General features: G+C 33.2%; 1 protein-coding gene across 1 annotated transcript in view; it reads right to left on the reverse strand.

The window, feature by feature from the left end:
• LOC127730681 (stimulated by retinoic acid gene 6 protein-like) overlaps positions 1–24,627 on the reverse strand; it is a 62,939-nt gene that overhangs the window by 19,035 nt on the left and 19,277 nt on the right. The window contains exons 5-9 of the mRNA XM_052239196.1: positions 22,741–22,892; positions 18,426–18,546; positions 3,869–3,908; positions 1,678–1,818; positions 971–1,074 (exon numbers count right to left, since the gene is read on the reverse strand). Of these exons, the coding sequence (XP_052095156.1) occupies positions 971–1,074; positions 1,678–1,818; positions 3,869–3,908; positions 18,426–18,546; positions 22,741–22,892 (558 nt within the window). The remainder of the gene's footprint in view (positions 1–970; positions 1,075–1,677; positions 1,819–3,868; positions 3,909–18,425; positions 18,547–22,740; positions 22,893–24,627) is intronic.

Below are 24,627 nucleotides of genomic sequence, written 5' to 3' on the forward strand. Positions count from 1 at the left end.
CTTGAAAAATTCACTCATATAATCAGTTTTCCACACTGTTTTCAGTCATGCTTGAAGATATTGACATGATATTTACTTTTTGTTTACACCATGACAAGTTATAGAACAAGTTAGCACTTTGTTCCAGTATAATGAATTTTTACCCAGTAGAGGACTATGTATTGCCATGCAATACTCTCAGAATGCTTGTTTTATCATAAATTTATATAAATCATTCCATTCGATAAATCATCCTTGTTAAAAAAAAAACAGTCGGCTGCATAGAAAATTTGGATTACTGTTCGTGTAACGTTCATGTCTAAAATGCGCCCCTATTTAGTTTACATCAAATAGTTTTGTAAAATAAAATAATCTTACCTTTCTACCTACCCTATTTCTGTAAATAATGTTATCCTTAATCAGACTATGGCGTCTTTTTCAAATTTACTATCCACTACAAAAATGTTTTTGTTGGCGTCTTTGTTTGATTTATTTGTTTGATTTTTTTAGTTAGTTTTGTTGTATGTCTGTAATGTATATTAAAACAGTTTTGGCTGCTTGATTCCAATTATTGTCACATTAACCTATTGTGTCTTTTTGGGTTGCTTACCCAAATTTTCAATATAACGGAACTATAAATAACTGTCATACAGGTGGGATGTTTAGTTAGCTATAAAACCAGGTTTAACCATCAAAATGTCTGAACAAAGTCAGGAATATTACGGTTGTTTAACATTAGTTCTCTTGATTGATAACGACACGCATTAGATTTTGTCAGTTTTTATGAACTTCACCCTTTTTGAATATACCTTGGAGTTCGGTGTTTTTGTTTTACTTTTGTATTGTCTAACAAGTGGATCCAGTATAAGTTGTACTAAAATATTATTATCATAAATCAAAATGTGACTCCTTACTATTGCAATACTTATCCTGTCACGTTTTTGTGAATATTTCAAGATTGTTATTAAAAAAAGGCACTTCCAATTCTTACCTTTTCAACCCTGTGTCTGTACGTGTTTCAATGTCGCGTTCTGGGTTTTTCAATAACCATTTTACATAATTATATTGCAGCTTGCTTGTGCATGGTTTGGAGCCCTGATATAATTAAAAGAACTGTTTAAATATCGAAACGGTAAGATACCATTTATGTAAATTGGATAATAAATTCAAAGAGCTTAAATGCATTCGGAACGACATGGTTACCCAGAATATATGTATAACGTCAGCGTTGTTAGACACATACACATTCAGTGGTTGTCGTTTGTTGTTATAAATCATATTTTTTTTTCTTTTATTGTTTTGTACATAGATCAGGTCGTTAGTTTTCTCGTTTGAATTGTATTGCATTTGTCATTTCGGGGCCTTTTATAGCTTACTATTCGGTATGTGTTTTGCTCACTGTTGAAGGCTTTACGATGACACATAGTTATTAACCTCTATCTCATTGGGTGGAGAGTTGTCTCATTGGCAATCATACCACATCTTCTTGTTTAATATGACTTCATGAACATAATATCGTTACAGTCATTAGAAAAATATCAAAAGTGTAGCAAGATATAGTTTGTTTATGTTGTCAGTCTATGAAAAATACCTGAAGCCGTCACGTAAAATTTAAATCTTATCGATTTTTGAACTGTCTGCACGAGAGGATGACATTCAAAAATAGTGTTTTGTTAATATACAATAAAGATTTATTACCTCATTATCTGTATCATGTTTAAGACGTCTGACAAAACTATAGGTTTGACGAACTGACGTGTACAGAAAATAGCCAATTAATATCACATAACATAATGATGTGGGTATATAAACTAAAACATAAGCATCTACTCTTTTAACCTAAAAGATAAAAGAAGGGGAAACACTGTGATAAACTGAGTGAACGTTAGTATAACATTCATAATTTTTAAACAATCATTAAAAGATGATAACATTCTAATTTTCAAGTTCGAACTGATACCGTGAGGACGTAGTTATATGAAAAGCATGTAGCATGCCACAAAAAACCTGTTTGCCTTGTAAGACTTTAATTTTAAACATAGATGAAGAAATGAATATCCCCCACTCTACTGGATACCCAAATTATTCAAGTTTGCTTACACACAACGATATATTGCTGGGTCTGCCGAATTATGTACAAAAGAAACATCTTTCCAAATTATCAATATCTATCTTACCAGTATCCATTACCAGTATACAGAGTAACTGTGAAACAACCAACTCTAGGAATGGTGTGAATCAGATGTGCATACTAAAAATATCAAATGATTTTAAAAACGCGTACAATCAAAGTCCCTCTCTTCATGCAATAGTATGAAAATATTTGACTTTTATACTCTTCACGCTATCATTCTTCGTTCTAAATTTAGAGACAGATTTGGTTCAACTTGTTTCAGAAAACAGAATGATCAACGCAGAATGATTTTTTTTTAGGAAGAAACAAATCATACTTAAAGAAAACCACTCTGATTCAAGCATGAAATTCAATGAAGCTGACAACATATTTGTTACATTTGGCGGACATGTTTTTCATACAAGAGCTTCTCAAGACTAATGAAAAGAAGCTGTCATTATTCTTTACTTTCTCTTTCCGCCATTTAGATGAATAATTCAAGATTTGGTGACATTGTTGTTTGCATCTATCCCAATGAACTTAAAATAATGAATTTTTCATTTCTTTGTAGCAATATTTCAGCAGCGCCTACATACGGATACGATAATCCAGTGCTTCGTTTCTTATCATGATTTGCTTAATAGATGGTTACTGCTACAATGAAGCTATTGCATCAAAGGTTCAAAGTTGTTTAGTTGAAGCTATTCCTTCGAAAGTTTTACGGACGCCATCATGGTTTGGTTGACCGTGATGGAATATTTGTATCACATATGACTACGGATATGTTCCACTTGTCTTAACGACAACACTGTCCTCCCTTTCTTGAGTGTGACATTACCGAAAGCGTATTATTACCCGATTTATACTTGAGCAAAATGACTTGCGTCACAAGTGGATCAGGAACTCATATCATCCCGGTGCACCTGAATTCATCCTTAGTTTTCGGTGGGGTTCGTGTTGCTCAGTCTTTGGTTTAATATGGAATGTTTTGTTATTCTTGTTTGTCCTTTTATTTTATTTTTTTTTTACTTTTTTTATTTGTTTCCATGGTGTTTTTATTGGACAACAATAGCCGATTCTATATTATCAATTAAACTAATGTCCATTAATTTATTAGTACATTTCTAGAAAAAAAAATCAGAAGTGGTTAAAAAAAAATAATATTGTGATTTTGCATATAAACAAAATCACAGTAAATATAAAATCCCATCCTTTCTCCTATCTTTACGGAAAAGAAAGGGTTGGGGCTTTAGAATACAAGAAAGACACAAACTGTTGACAAATTAACAGAATTTCGACATGATAATACAACATCAGTAACATAGTGAAACGCAGCGGTTAATGAAATAGTCTTTAATTTATTTTTCCATTATTCTCAAAAAATCTTTTTCTTATTTATTCAATGATAAACAGAAGACGAAGAAACAAAAGAAAGGCAAATCTATATTAAGATTCTTAAGGATGAGTAAAATTCGAAAAGTAGGTTTCATCTGTATAAGGTATGTTTGATTAATGCACGTGTGCACTTAGTAAATAATAGTACACAGAAGTGACAGAAGCTCTAACAATGCGCTCTAAAACTGGGCAGTTTGCTTTGAACTGATTTGTTTCAAATTTATCTCTATATCTAACTTTTCCTTTTTTTATTTATCTTGATGAATATGATAATTATATATATTCAGTGACTACTCCAAACCCACACATATGGTTGAGGTACGTACCACTGAACATGATCCAAACCAAAATTGGAAAACCACTATTAACAGATATACTTACACCCAAAGAGTTGGTCAGCTGGTAAATTAAGGATGAAAATCTGCAAAAAAAAGTTGTCGTTATTTTGACAAAATGCAGTTATGATATTCGAATTTTCTATTTATTTGCATAATTGTTGTATCTTCTTGTAAGAAGAGAGACGGATGGTACCAAAGCCTGCAAAGTAATAATTTATCTCTTTAGTCGAAGGCAAACTGAGAACGCCCTTGTCCGTCGTATTACTCCTATACAATACGTGGATAAGTGATTAGGAATCACACAATAGGAGATTGATACTTGACTATTATCTTACCCTAAGACACCACCAAATTCGTAAACCAATCGGTCAATGTTAATTTTTTAATGACTTCTTTTTAACTTTGAAATAAATACACGTTTTTCATTACAAAGGATAGACAAAACTGTTACCGAAATAGAGAAATTAACAAACACTAAGAACCTCACTTAAAACTAAAGCAACACGAACCCCTTGAAACAGTTATCTTTAAGAAACAGAATCATTATAATTCTACAAAAGTTATAAAGTATCTATATAAAAAAGTGATGGCTCATTTTTCCCTTATCACAACGGAATATGAGATTGTCAAGAATGTTGATCGCATTAAATATAAAAGTTAAAAGGTAACACATTTTATTATGAATATTGTTCAAGTTCTTCAGATAATTTAATCATGTGTTTAAATTATATATAAATGTTGATATTAATTCGAAAAATGAAAATGATTGCAAGTGTTTGGCTGTTGTTAGAACAGATGTTTATGTTGTTCAGATGATTCATTCTGTGTTTACAATTTTCCTGTTCTTATAGTCATTGTTATACAAGAAATTTTGTTCAGTTTACAAATAACCCATTTGACTAAAAAAATGAATAATTTGGTTATCATAGCAACAGTTTATCAAAAAGTAGTCCTTGTCTCTTTCATTTGGCATTTATTTAGCATCAGCACACTATTTGAAATTAGCTTCAAAACAATATTTCAATATTGCGTTCATAATGCGTATTTATATGGTCCATCTTTATTTTATTATACAGTGAATTTAAAAGAATTTAATTAAATTAAAATTAAATTCGTTCATTGCATTTACAAATACGTGTAATCGAGTCGTCCTTTATTGCTATTGTTATGCTAATATGAGTATTTGAGAGTTAAGTCGTAAAACTCGTGCATTTTAATAGTCACTTATATTTTGAAAACCAATCTGAAAAGACGTTGTAAAATTTTGATCCATCCTCTCCGACCCTGTTAAATTGAGTTTTGTTTGCTGCTGTTCTTATCCAATTTTCAGAGGCTCCAGTATTCATACCTCCATCCGTCATGGTAACATATTAAAGTACAGTTATGTAGTACAGTTACATAACTGGAGCGAAATTTACTTAATTTTATGCAGACTATGAATAGCCCGGCTGCTACTTGTGAAATATTGCTGACTAAACCACCCTTCAGTACTTCAGCGTTGGATCTCCAAGCTGTGCTTCTGTAATGATGTTGCTGTTGCTTGGATTTTAATTAAATTTTGCCATGATAAGATAAGATAAGATAAGATAAGATTTATTTTATTAAAGGGTCACCATCCATTACAGTATCTATATATATACACATAATGTCATAAGAACCTAACATTTAGTAAAAGAATGCCAGCCGAAAACGACTTATGAGACACTATCATTAAAACAAAAATCTCATACATACATAAAAGGACAACTTTGTTACATTTAAAAAGTATTTCGTAAATAAAAAAAAATAAAAAAAATAAAAAACATATATCATTTCTAGATGACATGTTTACGTCGGTAAAACATATAATAAAGGGAACTAGCTAAAAGAGGAACCATATTCTCATTACACATAACGAAGTTTTTCAATATCGCATAAATACTCAAAATCAACATTTAAAAGACAGGCTTTGGCATATAATTCATGTCTGATATCAGAGTAAAAACAACAACTAAAAAGAAAGTGTTTTTCATCTTCAATTTGGCCACTATCACAAAAAATACATAAACGGTCTTGTAGAGGTTCTGGTGGTCTAGCATATCGACCTGTTTCAACTTAAAGTTGTAACGAACCAACTCTGAAAAGTGACAAAATACGTCGGTGGCATCTATTATTAACTACCTTTACATAAGGCTCCGTACCAATACAAGTTTTAAACAATCTATAAAATCTTAATTTATTACCATTGACATTATTTTTATCATTCCATACTTCATGATGCCAAGATTCTTTTTCAAAAGTTTGTATAGAATCCCATACATTACTCATATTAATTTCATCTTCTACATTTTGAATCAAACTATATTTACGAGCTACCTGTAAAACTCTATAATCCCATGACGATTTTCTTCTAATCGCCCAGGTATGAACCTTTTTACATATATTACTGGTATTGTCACATTTAAGACGATTCCATAGTTTAAAAACTTCAACTTTTTGTAGTGCATCACCTGATAAAAAAAACCCATAACACCTCTAGCAGCTAGATTGCTGCTTCTCTTGCTTAAGCCTTAGAAAAATTTACAAGCATTGTTTTGCAAACTATTTATACAATTATGTATATTAATGCCCCATACACCGGAAGCATATGTAAAAATGGGTTTGACTAAAGTGTCATATAATTTAGTAAATACATCAAAATTCATACCACCAGTTTTACAAAATTTTGCTTTAATAACACCAAGAGCTCTATTAGCTGATTTATACAGTTCTTTGGCAATTATTGAATAATCCGAAAATTCATTCAAAAGTACACCAAGATATTTATAACAAGTTGCATATTCAAGACAAAGTTCACCACATTTGAACTGAAAATTACTTCTTTGTATAGATTTATTTCTAAAATGAACAATTTTGGTTTTGTTTTTATTTAGAGTTAATCTCCACTTTTCACACCACTTGTTTAAAATGTCCAACTGCTTTTGCAGTTTCTCTGTATCAGGTGCAATCAATGCAATGTCATCAGCATATAATAACATAGAGACCATTATGTAATCTTTTTGAATACCTCAATTTGCTTCTTTAATATCTGAGACTAAATCATTTACATAGATAGAAAATAAAGTCGGCGATAAAATACAGCCTTGTTTTACACCAAGAGCAACAGGAAAAAAGGATGTTATAAAGTTATTTACTCTGACTGCACAATTGATATTACTGTATAAAGAAGTAATACAATTTAAAAATATACCGCTAATACCAATTTTTCTCAATTTAAAAAGTAGACAGTCTCTATCAACAGTATCAAATGCTTTCTTTGCGTCAACAAAACATACAAATGTATCCTTTTTTGCATTTTTTCTGCTTTTGACAATATTATCTAATACATAAACATGATCTGTACAGTTTCTACCTTTTCGAAAACCGTTCTGTTCATCACATAAAATTTCATTTTCATTGAGCCATTTATTTAAACGCTTATTCAAAATGTCAGCAAAAATTTTACATGGGATAGATAAAATAGTTATACCTCTATATGACATAGGATCGAATTTACAACCACTATCATATTTTGGAATAGGATTTATAATTCCATTTAACCATAAATCAGGCACTTTACCATTTTGAAAGCAGAATGAAATAAGTTTAAATAACAGGTCTATACATATGCTATTGCGTAAACTTTCCGCAGGAATATAGTCAAAGCCGACTGCTTTATTCAATTTAGTCCTATTTACAGCGTCAATGACATCTTGTCTCGTCACAGGGCAGTTCAAAGTGTCACAGTTCCTAGTCGAGAAAACATGATTGTTTCCTTTTACCCAGCCTAAATGATTGTTATCAAAGTTACCATTATCACCAGAATTAAATAGTTTTTCAAAATCTGTTTTCCATTTGTCCGGGACAGCATCAACATCACTACTAAAGCCGTCATCTGTTTTTACTTTGAATGGAATGTTTTGGCGACGTTCATTCGCAATACCAATATAACCAATGTATTTCCAGAAGTCCTGAGTGTTGTGACTTTGAAACAGTTTAGTCAAATTATCCTGCTCCTTTTGTTGAAAGTTACGTTTAGTTTATCGAACTGATTACGAATATTACAAAATTCCTGTTTTAGTTTACGTCTCAGATTAGTGCAGTTTTTGCATTTCAACCACTGCTTTTCTTTAATACACACTTTATTCCATAATGAGGTAAGTTCTTCAGACCAATATGTCTATCTGTATTTGGTGCTTGTCCAATTTTACTCGTATCGCAAGCAATGTCTTTCTTTACGTTTACAGTCCACATTATTGGTCCATGGTCCGGGATGGACTTCTCAACGTTCAAACCAGTATCGACTATAAGATCAGACATTAAATACACGTCACAGCTTGTACACATGTCTAACTGTTCATGAGGTGTAAAGACATAGTCAACAACTGACCGTCCACGCTTTGATACACAAGTGAAATCGTTATTTCCATCAGCACGACCATTTAGCATACACAAGTTCAACTGGTCAAAATGTCAATTAGAAGATCACCGTACTTGTTATTAATAACGTCAATTATTTCTCTGTCATTAATATCATCCACACCTTGTATATAATCCTGCTCACTACCGCATCTAGAGTTAACATCTCCACCAATATACACAAAGCCTTCATTTTGGTAGCAATAAACTTGTTCTAGCAGATCATTATAGAATTTTTCACCATCATTTAAACGACTTGACCCCTCCGGTGGTAAATAGCAAACACAGAACCATGTATTATTTGAATCATCATATTTATGTGATAATTTGATACACAAAATATCTTCCACTGCATGAACTATCAAGAATTGAAACACTGAAATTATCCAAGACTTCATCTTTTATCAACACACCCACACCACCAGAGCCTCTCTTCATTTTGGCATTTTTAAACTTTCTATTATGGCCATACCATTGATAACCACTAATTTCAATATTATCATCGTTTTTAAGAAGGTTTCACAAACACCAATTATATCCAAATTAAGGAAATTCAAAACACTTTCTCTAATCCTAGAATTATCAGAATTTTCATATTTAGACCAACCATTTACGTTCCACACACCAAGCCTGATGTTTTCCTAACTTTCTTCATTCGGAAAACATCATATTTAAACAAAATCAGTGTTTACTATTTGTTATAGTGATATACAAATCAAATAATCAATGGCGTCTGTTCGTAATACTAATCACATATTCCAAGTTCATACTGGACAAAAATATGTTCGAACTTATGCTTGTCGAGTATGAATTGCCCAGTATTGCCAACTAAATCTAGTTTTGTATGCCAAAGTTTTCAGTGTTTATTACTAGTGATGAATTCAAGTAAATGACCGTAACGATCGACAAGATGCATGCGATGATAATATTTTGGCAGGATATACATCTCTGACTGAATAGTTTCTATGACATTGATTGTGTATTTTCACGAAAAAAGTATGTAAAAGTAACATTTTTTTCTTCTTTGCAAACTGTTAGCACCTAATGCTGTAATGCACGGAAGTTACCGACCCATAATATATTCGAGCAAACGTATACAGAGCTCTGTTTTATCAAACATCTCTCCTCAGTTTTCCATGTTGCAGATATTGAGACTTCAAATGCAAGTTTCAGTATAAAAAAACTACTTTTCTGCGACCTCTTTCCGTACTTTATATATAGAAATGAATTTACATCATATAATCAGACATAACCCTTTGCTTCCAAGTCAATATTTCTAGGTTTTAAAGTTAATTTTTCAACAAAATGTAATGTGTCGCACGGCGTGTTAGATATTGCATCTCACGTGGTTGAGGCGTTCATTAAAACAAGGATAATTTTGCCTTTAACTCTGTCTTTATCTTCAAGTAAAAGGCATTACTACATAGATATAAGAAGATGTGGTATGAGTGCCAATGAGACAACTCTCCATCCAAGTCAAAATTTATCAAAGTAAACCATTATAGGTCAAATTACGATCTTCAACACGGAGCCTTGGATTATGAAGTTTATGATTAAATGCATAATGGTTTACTTTTACAAATTGTAACTTGGATGGAGAGTTGTCTCATTGGCACTCATACCACATCTTCTTATATCTAAAGAAGACAATGACCATGCAATTTTTAAAACAATTGTCATATTTTCAACTAACAAATCGTTTTGCATTCAGAACTGATATTACAAAGATATGACATAGAATCATGGGTAAGCATACAGTGGCGTAGCTTGACCCTTATTTCAACAGAGCCAAACGATTTGAAAGTTTAGAGTCAAAGTATCTTCACAGTCAAAGACCGCAATTGGGATAGGGAATGGAAGGTTAAGTGAAAAACATAATCGTTATACTTTAGTATATTTTTCAGCATTTGCAAACAACAAAGTCGAATTCTACAAAGGTTTGATTGATTTGTTTGCCCTAGTGACACACGCTCCATGCACATTCATAAGAACACATTAACCATATTTCACTAGATAGGTTCTGCTGATTGGGTCGATCAGAATGAGAGCACGAATTTCGACCTCAACTGTAAATGAAGAGCATGCTGGACATGAAATGAAATTCTGTCTTGTAGAAGGCTCCATTTGAGTTTTTGATTTTGACATTTGATAAAGGACTTTCCGTTTTGAATTTACCTTGGAGTTCGTTATCTTTGTTATTTTACTTTTTTTTTTTTTTGGGGGGGGGGGGGGGGGAACCATGATATAGTTGTTTCAATTCTTATGTCACGCTTAGAGAGCATTATCATTCTTCGTACGTAAAGCAATACCAAACGAATGCAACCCTGTCTTCTGTCTTTAGAAGTTACGGTTCTCATATATGTATATCCCAGTTCTATCCGTATGCAGGATAAAAAAATACAAGTAATTAGATATTGATGATGTTGCAAAATTACATTCTTGCAGTCTTATTATTACATTTTCTCTAGAATCATGTGCATACCAGTGTAGACGAGACCATTGATTGGCGCGCTAAAATATCCCATTGACTGGGTCAGATTAGGTGAACGTTCGTCTGTAACGCCCACTATTCACGACGTATTTATTATAGACATTTAAACTGTGGGGTCACCAAAGGGTCTCAACGCATAAATAAAATAATTCGAAAAACTAATCAGGAATAACCTTTGTGTTTTCATTTATATCGAATACTTAAACGTTCTTTACTTGTGTTTTTGTTATGTTTTGATAATCAATTTTTATGATATCGCACGTTCTTTCAGCAAAAAAAAGGATTTAATTGGCTTTAAAAGTTACAATAGATATAGGAAGATGTGGTATGAGTGCCAATGAGACAATTCTCCATCCAAGTAACAATTTATAAAAGTAAACCATTATAGGTCCAGATACGGCCTTCAACACGGAGCATTGGCTCACACCGAACAGCAAGCTATAAAGGGCCCCAAAAATTACTAGTGTAAAACCATTCAAACGGGAAAACCAACGGTCTAATCTATATAAAAACGAGAAACGAGAAACACGTTTGAACTACATAAACAGACGACAACTACTGTACATCAGATTCCTGACTTAGGACAGGTGCAAACATTTGCAGCGGGATTAAACGTTTTAATGGTACCAAACCTTCTCCCTTTTTCTGAAACAATAGTAGTTTCAATTCTTATGTCACGCTTAGAGAGCATTATCATTCTTCGTACGTAAAGCAATACCAAACGAATGCAACCCTGTCTTCTGTCTTTAGAAGTTACGGTTCTCATATATGTATATCCCAGTTCTATCCGTATGCAGGATAAAAAAATACAAGTAATTAGATATTGATGATGTTGCAAAATTACATTCTTGCAGTCTTATTATTACATTTTCTCTAGAATCATGTGCATACCAGTGTAGACGAGACCATTGATTGGCGCGCTAAAATATCCCATTGACTGGGTCGGATTAGGTGAACGTTCGTCTGTAACGCCCACTATTCACGACGTATTTATTATAGACATTTAAACTGTGGGGTCACCAAAGGGTCTCAACGCATAAATAAAATAATTCGAAAAACTAATCAGGAATAACCTTTGTGTTTTAATTTATATCGAATACTTAAACGTTCTTTACTTGTGTTTTTGTTATGTTTTGATAATCAATTTTTATGATATCGCACGTTCTTTCAGCAAAAAAAGGATTTAATTGGCTTTAAAAGTTACAATAGATATAGGAAGATGTGGTATGAGTGCCAATGAGACAATTCTCCATCCAAGTAACAATTTATAAAAGTAAACCATTATAGGTCCAGATACGGCCTTCAACACGGAGCATTGGCTCACACCGAACAGCAAGCTATAAAGGGCCCCAAAAATTACTAGTGTAAAACCATTCAAACGGGAAAACCAACGGTCTAATCTATATAAAAACGAGAAACGAGAAACACGTTTGAACTACATAAACAGACGACAACTACTGTACATCAGATTCCTGACTTAGGACAGGTGCAAACATTTGCAGCGGGATTAAACGTTTTAATGGTACCAAACCTTCTCCCTTTTTCTGAAACAATAGTAGTTTCAATTCTTATGTCACGCTTAGAGAGCATTATCATTCTTCGTACGTAAAGCAATACCAAACGAATGCAACCCTGTCTTCTGTCTTTAGAAGTTACGGTTCTCATATATGTATATCCCAGTTCTATCCGTATGCAGGATAAAAAAATACAAGTAATTAGATATTGATGATGTTGCAAAATTACATTCTTGCAGTCTTATTATTACATTTTCTCTAGAATCATGTGCATACCAGTGTAGACGAGACCATTGATTGGCGCGCTAAAATATCCCATTGACTGGGTCAGATTAGGTGAACGTTCGTCTGTAACGCCCACTATTCACGACGTATTTATTATAGACATTTAAACTGTGGGGTCACCAAAGGGTCTCAACGCATAAATAAAATAATTCGAAAAACTAATCAGGAATAACCTTTGTGTTTTCATTTATATCGAATACTTAAACGTTCTTTACTTGTGTTTTTGTTATGTTTTGATAATCAATTTTTATGATATCGCACGTTCTTTCAGCAAAAAAAGGATTTAATTGGCTTTAAAAGTTACAATAGGTATAGGAAGATGTGGTATGAGTGCCAATGAGACAATTCTCCATCCAAGTAACAATTTATAAAAGTAAACCATTATAGGTCCAGATACGGCCTTCAACACGGAGCATTGGCTCACACCGAACAGCAAGCTATAAAGGGCCCCAAAAATTACTAGTGTAAAACCATTCAAACGGGAAAACCAACGGTCTAATCTATATAAAAACGAGAAACGAGAAACACGTTTGAACTACATAAACAGACGACAACTACTGTACATCAGATTCCTGACTTAGGACAGGTGCAAACATTTGCAGCGGGATTAAACGTTTTAATGGTACCAAACCTTCTCCCTTTTTCTGAAACAATAGTAGTTTCAATTCTTATGTCACGCTTAGAGAGCATTATCATTCTTCGTACGTAAAGCAATACCAAACGAATGCAACCCTGTCTTCTGTCTTTAGAAGTTACGGTTCGCATATATGTATATCCCAGTTCTATCCGTATGCAGGATAAAAAAATACAAGTAATTAGATATTGATGATGTTGCAAAATTACATTCTTGCAGTCTTATTATTACATTTTCTCTAGAATCATGTGCATACCAGTGTAGACGAGACCATTGATTGGCGCGCTAAAATATCCCATTGACTGGGTCAGATTAGGTGAACGTTCGTCTGTAACGCCCACTATTCACGACGTATTTATTATAGACATTTAAACTGTGGGGTCACCAAAGGGTCTCAACGCATAAATAAAATAATTCGAAAAACTAATCAGGAATAACCTTTGTGTTTTCATTTATATCGAATACTTAAACGTTCTTTACTTGTGTTTTTGTTATGTTTTGATAATCAATTTTTATGATATCGCACGTTCTTTCAGCAAAAAAAGGATTTAATTGGCTTAAAAAGTTACAATAGATATAGGAAGATGTGGTATGAGTGCCAATGAGACAATTCTCCATCCAAGTAACAATTTATAAAAGTAAACCATTATAGGTCCAGATACGGCCTTCAACACGGAGCATTGGCTCACACCGAACAGCAAGCTATAAAGGGCCCCAAAAATTACTAGTGTAAAACCATTCAAACGGGAAAACCAACGGTCTAATCTATATAAAAACGAGAAACGAGAAACACGTTTGAACTACATAAACAGACGACAACTACTGTACATCAGATTCCTGACTTAGGACAGGTGCAAACATTTGCAGCGGGATTAAACGTTTTAATGGTACCAAACCTTCTCCCTTTTTCTGAAACAATAGTAGTTTCAATTCTTATGTCACGCTTAGAGAGCATTATCATTCTTCGTACGTAAAGCAATACCAAACGAATGCAACCCTGTCTTCTGTCTTTAGAAGTTACGGTTCTCATATATGTATATCCCAGTTCTATCCGTATGCAGGATAAAAAAATACAAGTAATTAGATATTGATGATGTTGCAAAATTACATTCTTGCAGTCTTATTATTACATTTTCTCTAGAATCATGTGCATACCAGTGTAGACGAGACCATTGATTGGCGCGCTAAAATATCCCATTGACTGGGTCAGATTAGGTGAACGTTCGTCTGTAACGCCCACTATTCACGACGTATTTATTATAGACATTTAAACTGTGGGGTCACCAAAGGGTCTCAACGCATAAATAAAATAATTCGAAAAACTAATCAGGAATAACCTTTGTGTTTTCATTTATATCGAATACTTAAACGTTCTTTACTTGTGTTTTTGTTATGTTTTGATAATCAATTTTTATGATATCGCACGTTCTTTCAGCAAAAAAAGGATTTAATTGGCTTTAAAAGTTACAATAGGTATAGGAAGATGTGGTATGAGTGCCAATGAGACAATTCTCCATCCAAGTAACAATTTATAAAAGTAAACCATTATAGGTCCAGATACGGCCTTCAACACGGAGCATTGGCTCACACCGAACAGCAAGCTATAAAGGGCCCCAAAAATTACTAGTGTAAAACCATTCAAACGGGAAAACCAACGGTCTAATCTATATAAAAACGAGAAACGAGAAACACGTTTGAACTACATAAACAGACGACAACTACTGTACATCAGATTCCTGACTTAGGACAGGTGCAAACATTTGCAGCGGGATTAAACGTTTTAATGGTACCAAACCTTCTCCCTTTTTCTGAAACAATAGTATAACATCACAACATAGAAAGACACACTATAAAATATCAATTGGAAGGCATAACTCAATCAAAAAACGTAAATTAACACACAATGAACGAATAACTTTGATCTGTGATACCTGAATGCAAATACATAGTTAATAAAAATTATAAGGGATAAATAACTAAGGTCAAAAGTAAATAAACAGGTTGAAACAAAGTTAAAGTATGATACCACTGTGAAATGTTAAACAATATGCATGTGTTGATTATTATCTTTTTTTTCGGACGTCAAAGCGATTTAACAATTGCGGTTGTTCAATTATGTCATCTTTTAACTTTTATCTGGTCAAAATTTTATTTTAAAACGAATGCATGATCAACTTTAAAAAGTGTGCAAATGGTTTACTTTTATAAATTTTGACTTGGATGGAGAGTTGTCTCATTGGCACTCATACCACATCTTCTTATATCTATAAACACAAAACATATAGACAAAATATACTTCTGTCCTGTCTTTTTCGTACTTGCAAGTTATTAGACAATAAAAAAGCTATTTGGATCAAGCCTTGTGAAATTTGCATTTACGTTTTTGAATAGGTAAAATGTATAGTTTGGTGAACTTTTCTGCTAACTACTATACTTGTGAAAAACCCTTGTCAACAGAAACATATTCAGCTTTTTTTTTAATCGACCCAATTTACATAGTAATGGACGACTTCGTACATTTTATGATCGCAAATAAAATATGTATATAATATACTGTGCACTGTAGTTCGTATATTCTTTTTTTCTTTTGTTAATGGATTTTCCCGTCTTTCTGGGAGTGATTATTTGTTATTGACTCGTTAAGCTTACTCGTAAATAATTTAAAACCAAGACTTGCATTATAAAATTGTCCAAACAAACCTTGATTTTCCTTTTTTTTAAACATACATCTCAGCCATAGATAAGGACTTAAATTCGCCAGGTCTTTAATTTCAAGTAAGTGAGTTGACCAAAGTAACATTGCGGACCATTTGCCAGTTTCCATGCGGTATCCGTGTTTTTTTCACTCGCTTTGTTCTGCATCCACTCAACTATCGTGTTTGTCATGACAAGGCCATTTGAAGCTTTCATGCTATATAGTGTATGTTTTGCTTATTGTTGAAGGTCGTACGGTGACCTATATTGCTAACGTCTGTTGACCACTGGAAGGATTTGTCTGATTGTCTATCACATCACGTATTCTTATTTTTATATGCAGTTATATCTATAACAAAATTGAGAATTGAAACGGGGAATGTATCAAAGAGACAACAATCCGACCAAAGAGCAGAAAATTTGTTTTTCGTTAATTGTTTTGTTGTAGAAAAGGCCGTTGGTTTTCTCAATTGAATTGTTTCATATTTTTCATGTCGGGGACTGTTGTAGCTGACTATACGGTATGGGTTTTTCTCATTGTTGAAGGCCGTACGGTTGCCTATAATTGCTTACATCCACTTCATTTGAACTTTGGTGGATAGTTGTCTTATTAGCAATCATACCACATCTCCTTATTTTTATATAAAGTTGTATTAATTGTGACTTTATATACATTGATGTATTGATTTTTGTTTGCGTAACGTCTAGTGTCAAATTTGTCATGCATGTTTTGGACTATTAAATATATTGCAGATAGTTTCGTAATTAAACGGCTTTAGATCTGTTATACGACAATAATACATAAAAAGATAAAAGGTAGGAGAATTAAGAGACCACAACAACAAAGACCATCGAGTCCTGTCCATAGATAGTAAAATAGACGTTTAATCAACAATGAACAATACAAAACCCGGATAGCCGGACGTTTGGCTCAAAATTTAGTGGGCTAATCCAGCAATCCCTCCCTGGCTAGACTTGGCGCAGGCACACAATCCAGTGGGTTAAATCAGTATAACATGCACCCTCCCCAGCCCGACTTTGGCACAATATGTAGCGGTGTATTGCTGTGTGTTTGTTTAATCTACATAGGCTAGAGGTATAGGGGAGGGTTGAGATCTCAATAAACATGTTTAACCCCGCCGCATTTTTTGCTCCTGTCCCAAGTCAGGAAGGAGCCTCTGGCCTTTGTTAGTCTTCATTTTGTATGTTTTTTTAATTTTAGTTCGTTTATTTGTTTAGGAGTTCAGTGTGACGTCCATTTTCACTGAACTAGTACATATTTTTGTTAAAGGGCCAGCTCAAGTGCGCCTTCGGGTGCGGGATTTTCTCGCTTTGGTAAAGACCCATTGGTGGCCTGCGGCTGTTTTGTTTACTATTTGGTCGGGTTGTTGTCTCAGCGGAAAAATGCAACAGCTTGATATTCATTTGAAATAAAAATAATTGTAATGATTTACACAACGTTACTTTTTTCAATATAAACATTCAGATTATTTTGTTTTTTGTTGTTTTTGATTAATTTACAACATCTCTACAAAGACCACATTCTGACTTCGATATTAAGTAGACAATAAAAGCGATGTTCATTATATTTCTTCTGTTGTAAGTTTAACATAGTTATTTTGTGTCATGAATTGGTATTGATGTCACTCGTATGTTTTTAAATATGAAGAAAGGGGTAGTCCGGTTTTCTTATACGTCAATGAGACACAAAAAATACGACCAAATAAAAAGGGGGCAACATTCATTCTTCAACAAAAGAATACATCACAAGAATATAAGTTTTGTAAGAAAAAGACCAAATTCGTGAGACGTGTAGGACTTGAATAGCCAAGACAAACTGATAAATATCTGAATGAATGAATCGATTTATGTAAAAAAAATCAAGGTATTAAACAAAAAAGTTTTATTTTATGTATCGAAATGTGTAACAAGTGATCATTATTTAAATCCCCACTGGAAGGCCTCTGACAGACGGAGTGAGCGTAAAATCATTGTTATCGATAGCCAATGACAAACAAGTTAAAGGTAAATTATTCAGTATTATTACCAACAAAAGTTTTACGGTTGTCTACGCTGTTATGAAAACGATTCTATCTTTAGAGATGCAATGTTTTTACTTTTCCGTTCATAGTTGAAGACCTTCAAGTAGAACCGCGTTGTTCATTTGATATTTTTTTCATATTTCTTTGTATTCAATATTTCTCTGTTGTCTATGTATTTTTCGGTCATTTCGGTCATTTCATTTTCATTTGTGATTCTTTAGGATCAATCTTGATATTTGTTGACTTATATGTAGGTTTTCTAAATAAAATGACAAAGCCTAATTCATTGATTGACGGTGAATGTATTGTTTTCAACATAAAAATCATATTGTAAGCTGGAACAGCAACCTATTTGTCATTAAGATGCATTTGTAGGACAAAGCCATTGCATGAAAGAATAGTACATAAGCTCAATCATCCTTACCTCAGATTATTCTTTCGTCTAACATATCATAAAAATTGAAATTAAGTATGTTAACTTATAAAAGACAGAAGAGACTTACATGAATGAAGTGTAGAACAGGCCAATCAATGGTTCAATGATAATTCTTTTGCATCTTATAACAGCAAATACAGGATAAAATTTCAGGGAAACAAACAGTGCCATAATCAGCCAAACAAAAACTGGAAAAGGAAATTTTAATGATAAACAAGTGATGACGTTGAAGGATGCTGAAGGGATGCACCTTTCTTATGCACTTAAATGCAGTTAATGAAATTTTTTATGGAACATGCTCTGATTTGGAGTTCAAAAATTTACTCCTTGAAAAAACCTTTCAAGTTAATTGCATCTCCTTGTGAACCCAAACAATATATCAAAACTCATTTAAGGACCTTATCAAAAAATGTTTGATAGGGGTTCCCATAACCCAGCTGATAATATTAAATCCTACTGTAGAAATAAACATTAAAAAAAAACATGTATAATAACTTACAAATATTTTGTGTTATATTACAAAGGATTTTTTCCAATAGGATATTAAATGGTTAGTCTCGCCCTTCTCCAGGCTTTTGAATTACCCATTTATGGACCGCCATTCATACACAAATACTTTATGCACAACCAACTAGACCTGTGGGTACGTAGAACCTTAAGTATATTTGGTTTGCCATTCACTGAGCAGAAAAATGTTAATATTGAGGTGATAAGAACAGTAGAAGGTTGACAAACAAACTAACTAAATTTGCAATTAAATGATTAAAAAGTGGCTTATTTACTTAAACCACTCGACCAACAATGTTCCACTAGAATAAAATGAGATATGGGATAAACATAAATGAGACAGAACCACACAGAAAAAAAGTATTCCCAAACAATATGTAGAGCTAATCATATGGCTTTCAACCATCGAAATTATCCTAAACCAAAGATTTAAACCAGCTGTAAATAAATCAAACAAAGACAACCAAATATCTAACACCAACACCAATTAGAAAACTTGACAAAACATAAACAACCAATAACAGCTTTAAAATGAATATGTCTCTAGCCCTCCCTTAATTAATTTTGAACATCAAATATGGTGAAGATTTCGATTGAAAAACACAGTGACTCCAAGTGTGATACGGAAAGTTCCCTGTCAAAATCCCTTCCGCAACTTTGTTTTGAGGGGATAGTAAACATGTCGAGACATAAATTGGCAGGTAAAAAAAGAGAGGCGAAAGATACCAGAAGGACATTTAAACTCATAAGTCGAAAATAAACTGACAACGCCATGGCTAAAAAAGAAAAAGACCGACAGACAAACAAACAGTAGTACACAAAACACAACATAGAAAACTAAAGACTGAGCAACACGAACCCCACCAAAAGCTGGGGGTGATCTCAGGTGCCCCGGAAGGGTAAGCAGAACCAGCTCCACATGTGGCACCCGTCGTGTTGCTCATGTTAGTACAAACCCGGTAATAAGTCAAATTCGGTAGGTCATATTCAGGAAAAGGGGGACGGGATTGTAGTTACGACATTAGAACATATCCGCTATCATCTGTGAAACGGATATTCCATAACGGTCAAACAACTCGTGATGGCGTCCGTAAAACTTACGAAGGGGTGATTTCAACTTAACCACTTGGAAGTCTTGGTTTAATAGCTGCCTTGTGAGCAGCAACCCTCTATCAAGGAAATCATGATAGGATTGGCCCATTGAATTGAAAAAGTTAGTAAAGAATGCTCATCCCAATAAATTTATGATGACTAAGTTGTGGAGACATGAAAAAAGCCAACCAAATTATGCACACGTCTCCAATATATACTCAAGGGAAAACGTGCACCAAAAAAAAATAAATACCGTGAGATAGAAAGCTGTCTTGCAACCTTGAAAACCAGATTACATAATTCAAACTACAGCAAATCTCTCTTGTCTCTCCATGTATTGTTTGTTCGGAAATCCAAGCTCTAGACTTCGAACAAATGTACACGTGACGACGGACACATGACTTTATAGAAAAGGAATAATTACACGAGACAGGAATAAAAGTTGCATTTAAAACATAAGTTAATCGCTATTCGCACAATTAAAAAATAATAATCATAAAAATTGTAGAAAAAACGTATTTGAAAATAAATTTATTGCAGTATGTTTTACCTGAAGGTTTGTACAATTCAAAGTGAATTGTTTTATAAATACTCAAAGTATTACATGAGAGATAAGAAAACAAGAAAAATCCGCAAGAGACCTTTGTTCGATATCGGATATTCTTTTGGACAGAATTATCGAATGCGAAAACAGATATGTAATGTCATTCTTGAAGGATTTTATCTTTGAAATGACCCCTCCATTTCACATGCACACTGAATGTGTCGATAGTTCTTGAAAATGTCTATAAGTTTAAACCTTTCCCTTCAGGCATTTTAGACCTTTACTTATCAAAAAAGGCACTACCAATGTTCAATTGAATACTGCAATCGCACCAAAGGTCATGTACTGGCCATATTGGACTCAAACGAAAGATAATTGATCGAATATTTCAAAAAATTAACTTTAAGATAATTCGTCTTTTTTAGGTCACGTGGTATGTTTCCACGTGACTTGTGGGAAAATGTGAAATAATACGAAATCTATGGGGGGAAAGTCGTGTAGAGACATATTGTTGCACTAATAGGGTATAGTTTTGGTGGAAAAACAATGCCCCAAGTCTGTTAGAGACAAATTGCCATATTGGTATAAAAAGAGGAAATACGTGCTATATGCCTTGAAATATCGATGTCAATAACATTCCAAATAACCGATTTCAGAAACTTTTTTCGTCCAAATTCAATCCCTGACACAAGTTTTTGTCTAAATCGTGTACAATCAAGCAGTAAACTAAATTTGGTCTTTACAAAGGAAAATTCCTTGAATTACCAATGTTAACTTGATGTGGCGCACCCTGGACCGAGGCTATGGGAGCAAAGAGGACAGGAGTGCAATTGGGCACACAAAATCTTTTTTAAAAAAAACATAAATATTTCTGTATCAGACTTTTTCATGTAGTTGGTTTTCTTTTTGAAATTGAAAGTTAAGTTATGTTACATTTACTATAGGAAATTATTTTTTCACCCCCGGTAGTGAGATTCGAACACGCGATCTTCCCGCTGTGGGTTGTTAAGTTAAGTTAAGTTACATTTAATATAGGAAATATTTTTTTCATCCCCGGCAGTGAGATTCGAACACACGATCTACCCGCTGTGGGTTGGTTCAGCATACCCCTGCTCCACTGGCATCCTTAGAAAATTATTGCAATTTTAGTAGTGAGAGAAACAAAATAAGTAGATCATCATCCAGCTTATTTTCTTTTAGAAATTATGTGTTGAGATGATATATTTTTGTTGCCAAATTCATGATTTTAAGCAAATATAGGAAGAATCCATACCTTAGTCTGTCATTTTTTCATTGACATATACAAGTTCCTTCATCTAAACAAAAGTGTTTTCAACTTCATCGCAAGCAAGCACTTACGAAACAATGTTTTGTTACATCTATTTCAACTTCGCTTAAACATTTCAGGATATTTTAGTGGGTTTTGTCTCTTTTTCAATAAATTCTGTAAGATATAACTACGAATTTTTAGCGCATTTCAAGTTTGTCATTGCGCTGATACATTAAGAACCACATATTTAACTAGTGTACAAGTTAGAACTATTATTCCTCAAAAAACACACTGCACAGTTATTGAAAATAGCCATATTTCACCCCCAAAAAACAAGTATTCTATGCACTACTTTGTGAAAATATTCTGTTAAAATTTGTTTTTACAGAGAAAAAAACACTTGTCAGTAAGTGGCAAATCGACTTTAAACAGATAATGATAGAAGTTTGATACATATTAAATCACATTGCTGGTATTCTGAGGATTAATTTGAGTCATTAACCACATCTGTACGTCAAAGAATTTCGATGAAACAAGACTTAACTCCAAAAAAATGTCTTAAAATTTGCTTCAACGGTACGCTGTACGGTGTGAAAAGGAAAGGGTTAACGGACTCTTCTTCTGTATAACTCCATACAAATGTAGATGCAGTAACTAAAACTTGATAAACCAAATGAAGACCATGAATTTCGAAGTTGTGTATACATGAATTAATAACTTAACGTTTTACTTTCATTTCTGTACATTTCTTTGTTTTCATTTTCTACACTGGGTCTCCATGTTTATAATCAATATAAGGTTAACATAAGAAAAAAGCACAAAACCTTGCTGATTTCCATATTCTGTATACTGGATGATAAAATATTTGTTTGATAATGTAGCTATATTTCCCACATGTCTGTATTATCACTTCAAAATTGCTATTGCTTTTTTCCGAGTATATGCAAATGACAAACATTCATGGCTTACCTCTAACCCAAGGGATAACCAATCGTGGAATATTGAACGAATCTAAAACGAATCCTTTCAATAATATCAAATTCAGGAGTTGAATTGAAGTACATCCGAACGCAGCTGTATAAACAATGGCTAAATTATCATCTTTCAAAAAGTTTATCGGTCTGAAATATAAAAATAAATAACAAATTGATGACTTTTATGAAAGTTTCGCGGTAGGAATTAAATTAGTTTAGTATATATTAATGCATTGGTTCAATGTTTTCCTTAATATTATAATTACAAGAAACTCGTTTCATTTGACTTTAAAAGGGGCATAAGCTGTCATATTCATCATCACCGATTTGACTTAATCAGTGAAAGAAATGTTCGGGTTTTTTTCTGGTGGCTTACTTGTTTCACTTTGTTGACATTCTTTTCTTTTTAATAATTGAACACGCTCAGGGCATGCGTTACCAATCTCAAACTAAAGGTCATGTTAGGGTCACATGAATACGGATTCAAATAAGGTTGAATTATTTACTTGCAATCCATTAAAACATTTGCGGTGGGTTTTTTTTTGTCTTATTTTTACCAAACTGAACCAAACTGGCTACAAATCGCGGAACATCTATACTATTAAATGAGAAGACCCCATTTTGTGTGTCGCTTCTCTTCCTTCCACAATAAATTAATCATCATGCCTCTGTGTCCTATAGGTACCATGCATAGTCGCATTTGTCATCCTCGCTTATGATTATTCAGTTTGGGTTATTTTGGGAGGAAAACGAAAATAAAGGCGTCCGAATATTATTTCCGTCATCGGACGGACTTTTAAGTCATAGACAAGACTTCTGTTTAGGACTGTTTTAAAATTACACATAATTTTCACAAGTACTTGGGGATAGGACAATTATTTTCGCGTTTTTTCTGTATACTATGATCATACATATACTATAAATAAAGTGTATTTGCTATTTACTATCAATTCCAAGATTACTATCCACGGCGGTCACTGATATTATTATATAGACTATATCAGTGACCGCCGTGGATAACGGTAAACTTGGAATTAATAGTAAATAGCAAATACACTTTATTTATAGTATGTGTATGTTCATAGTATACAGAAAAACGCGAAAATAATTCAAATTTACAGAAAACAAAAAATAACGGACTTTGGAAAAAGTGGGAGGGCTAAAAAAAATACTATAGTGCCCACAAGTACATTTGATACCTTTCCTGAAATTCTCCAGTCATAAAATCTTTTACAAAAATTCATCCTACAATAGTTTACATACTTTCAACCACGCTCTAAATGCCCACGATTTCGCGGGTGTGTTCTAGTTATATTGATATCTCTACAGCTGCCATGAATAATTTAATCTTGTTTTTTATTATGAAACCTAACATTATTTTGATATTCCGCTTTTATAAATGTTCGAAACACACAAAAATCGTAATGTTTAATCTAAATCGGAGCTAATACCACTTTAATAAATTATGGTACTTAACTAAGATAAAATATTGAATAAACAGCATTCTCTTATTATTAACCTATTTATATCTTTTTCCGACCGGTTGATTATTTTATTTTATGAATAACATGTGGTTCATCAACAACTGTCAGAGGAAGGTTTAACTGGCAATAAAACAGGTTTAACCCACTATTTTCTTCAGAAATGCCTATACCAATTCAGGAATATGACAGTTGTTTTCCATTTGTTCCGTTGATTGATATAGTTTGATTTTGTCAGGTTTTATGGACTTCCCCCTCTTTTGATTTACCTTGGAGTTTGGTATTTTTTGTCAACACTTTTTCATTTGATCTCAGCTCATCATTGGTCAAATTTCAATTATGACGTAAAGTTGTTTTATTTTCCTCTTTTTTACTATTGTGATGTCACGAAAAAGGGGACC

Source organism: Mytilus californianus, unplaced genomic scaffold (genome assembly GCF_021869535.1).
Source record: "Mytilus californianus isolate M0D057914Y unplaced genomic scaffold, xbMytCali1.0.p SCAF_2, whole genome shotgun sequence".
Classification (NCBI taxonomy): domain Eukaryota; kingdom Metazoa; phylum Mollusca; class Bivalvia; order Mytilida; family Mytilidae; genus Mytilus; species Mytilus californianus.